The sequence below is a fragment of the Peromyscus californicus genome, unplaced genomic scaffold (assembly GCF_007827085.1).
Source record: "Peromyscus californicus insignis strain IS unplaced genomic scaffold, ASM782708v3 Scaffold_3__1_contigs__length_106647218, whole genome shotgun sequence".
Taxonomy (NCBI): Eukaryota; Metazoa; Chordata; class Mammalia; order Rodentia; family Cricetidae; genus Peromyscus; species Peromyscus californicus.
In genome coordinates this window covers 68,768,369-68,778,994 of record NW_026294551.1, presented here as the reverse complement: position 1 = coordinate 68,778,994, position 10,626 = coordinate 68,768,369, and the positions used below count along the sequence as shown (strand labels likewise).

At 41.8% G+C, this 10,626-nt stretch overlaps 1 protein-coding gene across 8 annotated transcripts in view; it reads left to right on the top strand.

Annotated features, from left to right (window-relative positions):
• Positions 1-3,316: 3,316 nt before the first annotated feature.
• Rapgef6 (Rap guanine nucleotide exchange factor 6) overlaps positions 3,317-10,626 on the top strand; it is a 186,915-nt gene continuing 179,605 nt past the window's right edge. For 3 of the 8 annotated variants that reach the window (XM_052757743.1, XM_052757741.1, XM_052757742.1), the window contains exon 1: positions 3,320-3,576. In XM_052757743.1, coding sequence (XP_052613703.1) covers positions 3,508-3,576 — 69 coding nt within the window. In that variant the 5' untranslated portion in view covers positions 3,320-3,507. Of the gene's footprint in view, positions 3,577-10,626 lie in introns of all 8 variants that reach the window. The other 5 variants (XM_052757753.1, XM_052757739.1, XM_052757750.1 and 2 more) reach the window with 3 other exon arrangements.

Sequence of the window (10,626 nt, the reverse complement as noted above, 5' to 3'; positions counted from 1 at the left end):
TTCGAGGCCAGCCTGGTCTCCAAAGCGAGTTCCAGGAAAGGCGCAAAGCTACACAGAGAAACCCTGTCTCGAAAAACCAAAAAAAAAAAAAAAAAAAAAGAACATTTGTCCTAAATTCTAGTCCCAACATCCACGTGGTGGTTCCCAAACATCTATAATTCCAATTCTAGAGAATCATTTGCCCTCTTCTGGCCTCCAGGGGCACCAGATATGTACATGGTGCACATACATACATGTAGGCACAACATTCATACACATAAATAATACAAATTTAAAATAAACCAGATTTTATTTCTTGTATTTTTAATAGGAATTTTTAATTACATCAAAACTATCCAAACTTCAACTTGTATTTTAGAGAAATTATTTTCCAGAATAGAAATGGTAGCAATGTTTGGACTGTACTGACAACACACTAAACGATTCACATGATTTAACTCATAATCCTGAGAACCCTGAAAGCCCACTATTTACATAGAGATGTTTAAACTGTTGTTCAGAGATACATTAAATAGCTTTAGGGCTGAGTTCATAACAGTAAAAAAAAATGCTTGCCCTGGGTTGGATCCTCAACACTGGGAAACAACTTTCTTTCCTAACTAAAAGTTAAATTCAGGTCTGATTGTCTGCAAAGTTCAAGTTTATAATGATCAAGCTTTTGGGTTTTTTTCCCCTTTTTCAAAATATTAAGATGATGATGAACATTAATCTTTGGGGGGGAGTGAAGCATATGATTTGAGACTGACCTTTGGGATCTAGTTTATATACACAAAAATGATGCAGGTCACTTGCAACATGGTCCTAGTTACTTTCTATTCCATGATAAAACAGTGACCAGAAGCAACCTGTGGAGGAAAGGGTTTGCTTTCCTCTCATAGGGAAGCCAAGGCAGGAACTCACACAGAGACTATGAAGGATCACTATTTACTGACTTGCTGGGTTTGCTTGCTTATAGAACCCAGGACTACTGCCCAGGAGTGGCACTACCCACAGTGGGCTGAGTGCTCCATCTCAATCATTAATCAAGGAAATGCTCCCCCCCGAAACAGACTTGCACACACTCCAATCTGATGGAGGCATTTTCTCAATTGAGGCTCCCTCTTCCCAGGTTACCTTAACTTATGTCAGTTGACAGAAAAATTAACCAGCACAAGTACCATACAACTTTTTCATAGTTTATTTCTGTAGTGACTGAGCCATAAGGGCTTTTGTGCCCAAACCTCAAAAAAGATGTGCTAATAGCATGTTGTAAACTTCAAGTTTGGGCAAGCCCCAGGGTCCAACGGAAAATACAGCACTGTCATTACTCTGAAATGTTACAGCCTGAACTCTGCTGTTCTTTTTATTAGAGATTCTTACCTTGCCACAAGAAAGGTACTGTGAATCATTATTGGAAAACATGTCTAATCATAAAACTCTAAGTTCCCTAGTTAACTTACTCTGGAAAATACTATGATGTAGCTAGATGTGGTCAGAGCCCTCAACTTTTTAAAATTCTGCATAAATGAAATGCCAGAAGGTGGAGCCTCCCAAGGAATGGTATGACTAGTGTGGTTCACCTGTGCTCTGATAATGGTACTAAATAACTATCCCAAAATGATGGATTCTGGAATTCTGTCACTTAACCTTTACCTGGTTAACACAGATAGTCTATTTGACAGAATCTAGAATCGCCCAGGAGATAAATCTCTGGGCATGTCTGTGGGGGAGTTTCAAAATTGGGCTAATTAAGGTAGGGATGACCTACTCTTCGGTTTCATGGGCCTGGGGTACTGACTGAATAAAAGGCCAGCTGAGCAAGAATTCATAATGCGCTATTCCCTGATTGTGGACAAAGTGAACAGTCACTTTACACCCCTGCCACCATGGCTCAGCAGGAAAAGACACATGCTACCAAGATAATCTGGGTTTGGTCCCCAGAACCCAGATGGTGAAAGAAAAACCACTCTCTTTTTAAGATGTCTCCAAACCCCGATATGAGCACAGTGGCCCACACACAAATTAAAAAACAAAACAAAACAAAACAAAGATGGCTCTGTGGTTTAAGCAGTGCGCTTGGAGCGGGCCCGAATTCAGTTCCCAGCACTCTTGTTCAGCTGTTCGCAACCCCGTTAATTCCAGCTCAACCTGTGGGCCAAAATTAACCCTCTACAGTTCCTTTTATCGGAGTATTTTTTATCCCAACAGGAAAAGTAACTGATACTCGGTCTTTGCAGCTTTTCTTACCAAAGGACAAGTAAACAAACCGAAGCTGTCTTTATTTTAGGAAAAGAGACTAGAATGTAAAATTCAATGAAAAAGCACTCATTATTGGCTCTAGGCAACTTAAAACCCAGCCGCCTGAAGAAAACCGGCGTGGAAAGGCCTGCTCTGGACACAGGTTAGGTTAAAGCAGCCTTACCTGGCCTGAGTGGGGCCCCACCCACCCACTCTAGTAGTCAAGGATGTAAGATCAGGATTGATGGAGGCACGTGGAAATAAAAGGCAGCTCTACCTCTACAGAAGCAGATTTGTCCTTTAATCAGAACAAGTGAAGAACAGCAGTTTCTCCTCGGAAGTGGAGACTGCACACGTGATACAGAGGGCTTGTGGGTTTTATAGGACGGAAAAAGAAACGGGATGTAAGATTACATCTGCAGGTAGGTTCCCCAACAGTCTCAAAGTGGCAAATACCATGAGAGGTTGGTATGTTGACTTTATCAGAAGCTTCCAGGATCCTGATAGCTCACAGGTGTCATCTGTTAAATTTCCTATCTGGAGTTTTTCAGCCCACCTGAGGCTTTTAGGTCATAAACCCTTTAAAGGAAGATCCTGAACTTCTTCATCCAGCCACTGAGGCATCCACCATCAGACTCAGGACATCCTGGTGCGTGGTAGGCCAGCAGGCTACCCCTTGATTTATTATCTCCAGTCTTGAAAACACTTTTTGTGGGCAGCTTTCACTAGCGATTTCGTGGTTTAGAGCGCGAGTACTGCCCTGAGATCCGTGGCTTGCGCGGCGGTGTTGGGCTTCCTGGCTTGCTGAATGGCGGCCTCGACTTCCGCGAGCCTTGAGAGCCCCGCTGCTTCCGGACTTGGGCGCTAAGGTACACGTCCTGAGTGCCTTCTCCATACCTCTACCCCACCGGCTATTTTTGGAGAGGCCATCATAGCACTTCCGGAACCTCAGCCGGAAGCTGGGGATGCGGAAGCTACAGTCCCGTGACGGACTCTCGCGACGAAGGCCTAGCAGCTCGTTCCCACCCCCCACCCCAACTCTTTACGTCACGGCTAGGCGGGCGTCAGCGTGCGCACTGTGCGCGTGCGCACTCGCCCTCTCTCGCCCCCGCGCAGGCGTCTTTCTGGCCAGTCGCGCGTGGGCTGAGGCCCTGGGCGGGCGTTGCGAAGACTTGTTTGCTTGAGTTTGGACCCTGCGACAGTTCTCAGTTCCCTCCGGTGGGGCGGGAGCACACCCGGGTCAGGAGAATGGGCAGCTAGACGCAGGCTGGGGAGCGTGGGGCTGCGGACATGAACTCGCCCGTGGACCCCGGCGCTCGGCAGGCGCTCAGGAAGAAGCCTCCGGAACGGACTCCTGAGGTAAGGCCGGGCACTGGCGCGTACCCCTCGGCCCCGACCTGGCCGTCGTCGCGCACGGGGTGGTGAGCGCCTTTCCTGCCGCTCCCTGCTGGAGACTTCCTTGTACCTCTGATAAGAAGGCACCGTTACTGTGAACTGGGTTTTGAATATATGTGTGCTCCAGCGGGCTGAAAAACAAGCTGGGAATTGTAATGTGTAATAGACAGTTCAGACTATAGTCAGTGCGTGCTGTGCTCCCAGGTACTGTACACTTGCCCCCAAAAGACAGACTTCCAAAGTCCATAGCAGACTCTGCATCCAGCCAGGCGGTAAGCTTCTGACGGGTGAGTGTTGAGTAGTTCCCTTGGTGCTTTTTCATGTTGTCCATGGCAAGCTTCAGGTTGTTTGGTAAGTTTTCTTGGTTTGGAGACACGTCTGTAATCAGTGGTTATGTGTATTATACCAAAAGAAAAACCAAAAGCGTTGTCAATGGAATGGATCATCTTGTTCGAAGTTGCAGTAATTGAAATGCTTTAAGTCTTAGTCACGCGAGTTTCAGATTTATGGTGCTTTGCATAAAATGTCTCAAACTTTGGACTAACACTCTGGGACATGACATTATTAAACCCATACAGTTATGTTTTTAACTGTGATGCGCGATGATGAGTCCACCTTGTTTATTGAGATTCTGATGTTTGCATAGGAACAAGGCAACTTTTTAAAATTACCTTCCAGGGGCTACTAATAATCCCGTGAATCAGTTTTTCTGTTGTGGTGGTGATTATTGCAATGTGTAGTCTAAGTTTTATTTATAACTATTATTTAGGTAATGAGGGGAAACCCTAAGTAATTCTGTCTCTTCCGAATTACTTAGTTTGAAATGGAGTATTTTAAGCAGAGGAAATTTTCTGAACTGTTTGTTAAGTTATGCTTGGTCATGTGTGCTGCGTTGAGGACTTTTATCTGGTTTTACTGGAATAGCAACATTGTTAAAAGGAAAGTTAACCGCTTAGATTCATTGGCTGTATTTTTGAATGAGTGTAGAATTTGGGTTACTAGTAAGAAATTAACAAGAATGCTAGTGATGGTTTATTTTGATAAAGAATTTGATGAAATTCTCAAGTTCATTTTTACAGAAGATTCTTTTAGTGGACTCTTTTGTTTTGTTTTGTTTTTGAGACAGGGTTTCTCTGTGTGGTTTTGGTGCCTGTCCTGGATCTCGTTCTGTAGCTCAAGCCGGCCTCGAACTCACTGAGGCCTGGCCCTGCCTTCCGAGTGCTGGAATTAAAGGCATGCGCCACCACCACCCGCTTTTAGTGGACTCTTAAGGGTCCGTTATAAATATATTTGGTAATTATTCCTTGTCAACCTGTTGAAGGTTCTATTCTGTACATTAGAAAATTCTAGTGAGCAAAATAGACAAGTCCTTATAGTTCTTATCTTCTGATGGCATAAGGAGATAAGAAGGTAGGTTATACATATGTAATATGCTAGCTAGTAATGACTATTTCAAGTAACAAGATAAGGAGAATTGTGAAAAGGGAGGCTAAGCTAGATTATAGCTTAAATGAAGTAGTTCCTATTGCCCTAGGTAACGTGACTTTGTTGTCTTTGAGAAAAACTGAGTATCCCTGTATCGCTCACAGTAACCTGGAGCTTAATCATGAACCCATCAGCACTTTGCTTGTATAAAGATGGTAGTGAGCTGGTCCATCATACCTGGTTTGGGGATTTGACTTGACTTGATGAACATTCTACTGATGCAGGAGAATGGAATTGTGTGTGGAGTTTTATGAAGAGAAAGCTTTTGCAAACAGAGGAAATAGTCATTGCAAAAGACTGTGATGAGAACGTTCTCTTCACGTATTCCAGGAATAACAAGGAACTCTTGAGTAGTGGAGAATGAGCTAGAGTGGGTAGGAAGTCAGAGATGGTGCTGTAGGATAGGATACAACACGTAGGACTTTTTTTTTTTTTTTTTTTTTTTTGGTTTTTCAAGACAGGGTTTCTCTGTGTAGCTTTGCGCCTTTCCTGGATCTCGCTCTGTAGACCAGGCTGGCCTCGAACTCACAAAGATCCACCTGCCTCTGCCTCCCGAGTGCTGGGATTAAAGGCGTGTGCCACCACTGCCCGGCCACGTAGGACTTTTTAAACTGATGATGACGATGTCGACTTATTTTCAGTGAAATGAGTGAGTTCCGATCTAAAGGTTTTGAAACAGGAATGAAACTAACTTGTTAGATTTTTTAAAAGACTCTTGTTCTTGGCTGTAGTGTAGCGTGTAGACTAGGTGGAGCAAGGGTAGGAGTAGGAAGTTAGAAGCGATTGCGTAAAGGAGGTAAGAGATGATAGCTCAGACGAAAGCAGCAGTGACGGAAGTTCTGAGTAGCCATCAACTTGTGGAAATATTTGGATGTTTATCCAAGAGCATTTGTTAATAACACATTAGGTATAGACTGAGGGAAAGAGGAGAATTGAACATGCTTATGCAGTTTTTGCTATAAATAATTATGGAGTGTTGGACAAGTTGAAGAGCAGTCAGAGAAATGTCCTGAGATGTAGTGCAGTGGTACAATGCACACTTAGTGTTCATGGGATCCTGGGCTTAATCCTTAGCCCCACAAAACAAAAGTACAGAAGATTTACTGGAGTTAGTTTGGTGAGGAAGAAGATCAGAAATTATTTTTTGAATATGTCTAGTTTGAAAAGAATGTTAGAAATGTCAAAGTAAAGAGTTACACATAAAATTTCTATTTTTAAAAGACTAAAGAGTTAAAATTTACGGTCATGGGGTTGTAGACATTATTTTCAGTTGGGAGAATGTATGAAATTACCAATATAGAAAGTATACAAAGAGAATAGAAGAGGTGTCACACATCAAGATCCCAGTTTGGGACTCTGAGGAGGAAGATTGACATTGGTTCCAGGCCTGCCTGGTATGGGTGAGGGTGGGATGTGTGTTATAGTTCTTCTTATACACACACACACACACACACACACACACACACACACACACACACAGATGTGTGTGGTGTGCCTTGTCTTAGAAAAATGACAGATTATATAGTTAAGAGAAAGGGGATCTGGAGAGATGGCTCAGCGGTTAAGAGTGCTGGCTGCTCTTCCAGAGGTCCTGAGTTCAATTCCCAGCAACCACATGGTGGCTCACAACCATCTGTAATGAGATCTGATATCCTCTTCTGTCATACATGCAACTAGAACACTCATATACATAAAATACATAAATTTTTTTAAAGACAGAAACAGACACATAGAGTGTAGTAGTGTCATGGGAGTCAAATTAATAAAAATGCATGGGACAGGACTGTAGCTTAGTTTCACATATGAAAACTTGGGTTCAGTTCTCAGGATAGAGTTGGGGGATTTCTGTTTTTAAAAGTTAGGCATGATGACATATGCCTGGAATACCAGCATTTGGGAAGTGGAGGCAAGAAAATTAAGAGTACCAATCCAGTCTGGACTACATAAAACCCCTTCTCCAAAATAAAGTTATAATAGAAGAGGATAAAATCCATTCATTAAACTTAGTTTCCTTTTCCTTGAATGTGTACTGAGTGCACAGCATTGTGAAAATACACAAATGGTTTGAATTTGGAACAGCCTCCCCCCACCCCCAACACACACACACACACACACACACACACACACACACACACACACACGCTCCTGTATTTCAATACTTTGTCCCCAGCTCATGGCAGTGTTCTTGTGGAACCTTTGGAGCAGGGGCATGACTGACAGAAGGAGGTGACTGGGGATAGGTCTTTCAGCCTTGTAGTCCAGCCCTACTTCTAGCCCAAGTGTTTTTGATGATCCTTCTTTGAGGAGTCTTTGCCTCACTTTCCTGCCCCCTTTACTACCAACCCAGATTGGCCTACCTTTGCCATCATTCATTCCCTGCCATGATGGACTGATAGCTCCTGAAAGTGAAAATCAGATTAAGCCTTTCTCCCTTAAGATGTTTCTGGCAGGTAGTGAGTCCACAGAGTGTAAAAGTAGCCAATACAGTGGTATGTTTGGTTTTGAGACAGGGTCTCACTATGTAGCCTAGGCTGTTCCCTAAATCATTATCTTCTTGCCTCAGCTTCTGAAGTTCTAGGATTACAAGTATATGCTACCATGCCAAGTTCAAAAATCAGTGTTTTTATAACTTTGTAATAAATCCTAGTGAACTAGACTCTTGAGTGATAGACTGTGACTTATACAGTTCTAACAGTTTTTACTTCTCTAGCTATTTGTCCTACTTTATGGATCCAGATTTCACAACATAGTCTTTCCTTTGTGATTTCCACTTTTAAAGGATTTTTTAGGGGAAAATGTGGGCTTAAAAACTAGTCTTGGCAAGTAAAAGTGTTCTAAAACCACAAAAGCTATTAAAGAAAGATGACCTCAAGCTGGGGTGTTGTTCAGTTGTGAACACCTAACTAGTATATGTGGAACCTGTATTTAATATCCAGCACAGCCAAAGACGGTTAGGTACACATGCCTGTAGTTCTAATAATCAGGGAAGCTGAGATTGGTAGATTACTTGATCACACAAGTTTAAGTTTAACCCAGACAATGTAGTTGAGACCACAACTCAAAAAAAGAAAAAAAAAAGAAAAGAAAAGAAAAAGAAAAAAAAAAAGACTTTAATGTATTCCAGGATGTTCCCTGGAATACATTAAACTGTCTTGGTTTCTTAGTTTATGTATTATTGTACACTCTGTGATGTTTGCACAGGAGCAGAATGAACTAATAATGCATTTCTCAGAATGTTCTGTTACATGATGTACAGTATACCTGTAAATACATTAACACTGTTTATGAACCTAGGCTATATAATTTCCCAACTTGGGAAATATACTCAAGCTCAGTTTTTATTAATAAATGCTGTGCCAATCTTTCATTTCTTAAATTAGAACCTTCTGAACTAGCATATAGGCATTGGTATTTAGACATAGCCCATTTAATAATTCAGATGCATGCACAGTGGTTTGGAATACTGTTCATCATACCACATTCTCTCTCTCTACTTTGCATGGATGGAATTATGTGGTGTAATGTCAGCCTTGGAGTTCAGGGGTTTCATTTGGTGATAGGGTCTAACTATGTAGTCCAGGCTGACTTCAGCCTTTCTGTATAGTCCATACTGACCTCAAGCCTGCTGATCCTCCTGCCTTAGCCTCCCAAGTGTGCTGGATTTACAGGCTAGCACTGTCATGAAACCACCCCTTGCAAGCCCTGGAATTTTTATTTAGATGATCCCATTTCAAATAATGTTATCTAATTTTTTTGTGTATGTGAACTTTTCCTGAGAGAAATAAGTGTCTGCTCACTCCAATAGGACACCAACAATAGGCTAGAATAGTAGTCTTACCCGAGTATAGGCCTACTAACACATAGATGACCCCCCCAAAAATAAAAACAAACAAACCAGCTGCCATCACTAGACAGTTTCATTGCAGTGTGGTTGATGGCTTTCTCGTAAATCCCTCACCCTTCTTGAGTTAAACTTGCACCTTTATATTCCCAGCAGGTGTGCCCAACCATGCTTACTGTGACTGGCTGAGAATACAGTCCAACACAAAAATCAAAAACTTACTTAAAATATGATCCCCTCCCTGACTTTCTTTAACTCAGTTGTGTGGTTCTTGAGTGTGAACTTTGTAGATGATAACATCTTTTTACAATGTTTAAAAGGTTAACCACACCTTCTGTACCATGTGCAGCTAGAGCAGAATTACATATAGCTAGGGTAGATGGCATGGCTGAAATCTCAGGTGAAGGTCTAATGGCTCTTCCCAGCCCCTCCTTCTCTGAGGGAACTTTGACAGGTCTGATCTTGAGGGCCTTTTGCAGGTGATTACTGTTGTGATTAAGAAGGCTGTGCACATAGAACTGTGTTCTTAAAGTATTTAGTGATTCTAGGAAAGCTACCTAACTTCTTTAAAATCTAAATACTTGGGAGACATTTTTATGTGGACTAAATGAAATGAGATAATGTAAAATATTTATCAACTTGCCTACAAATGACAATAAGTGGTAGTCAGGTATTGGTTTGTTATTTCTTCTGTCTGGAAAGAAATTTATCCTTTGATGTTCTAATGAAATCTTGTCACTGGTGCTCTTCTGTAGTATCCTTTTTTTATTTTTCAACTCTGTGTTTCAGATACTTTGAATCTTCTTTGAGTATGATGTTCTAATACTGTGTTCTAATTGCTGGTTTGTCTGTGGCTTTGAACCCCTTGAAGGCAGTGCCTGTGTTCTTGTTTTCTAGTTCATCATGCTTTATAATTCTAGCAGTAGTGATGTCTTATCAGTTTGATGTTGGATATGCTGAGATAAAAAGACTTAGGTTTGACAAACCTGCAAATTTTCCTATAAGTTGATTAAAGGCTAGAGAGATGACTCATGATTAAGAGCCCTTGCTGTTCTTCCAAGGGATCTGTGTCATTTTCCCAGCACCCTTTTCAAGTAGCTCCCAGTCACCTGTAACTCAATCTCCAGGGGATCCAATGCTCTCTTAATGGCTTCCTTAGGTACCTTAACACACATGGCATATACATAAATAAAATATTTTTTAAAGCCGGGCGGTGGTGGCGCACACCTTTAATCCCAGCACTTGGGAGGCAGAGCCAGGCGGATCTCTGTGAGTTCGAGGCCAGCCTGGGCTACCAATTGAGTCCCAGGAAAGGCGCAAAGCTACACAGAGAACCCTGTCTCGAAAAACCGAAAAAAAAATATTTTTTAAGATGAATAACATGCAGTCATCATAAACAAACTGAAATAGCCTGTAAAATATCTGGCCGTTCTTGGAAGACAATAGAAGAAACTTGGTTATATATTAGAATAGAAATTCCTTTTCTGTGTGGCTTCAAAACAGTTTTCAGGAAACATCACAGAGTATTATAGATAAATGGCAGTTTTAACTTTATATTTTTTCACCAAAGAATTCACCAATAGGACATTAGAAAGCCAGTTGCTGTGAGTTCAAGCCCAAAAGTAGAGAGGGGAAAATTTTGTTGGACAGAATTTCATGCTCATACGGTGCTAGTACAATTCTACCTC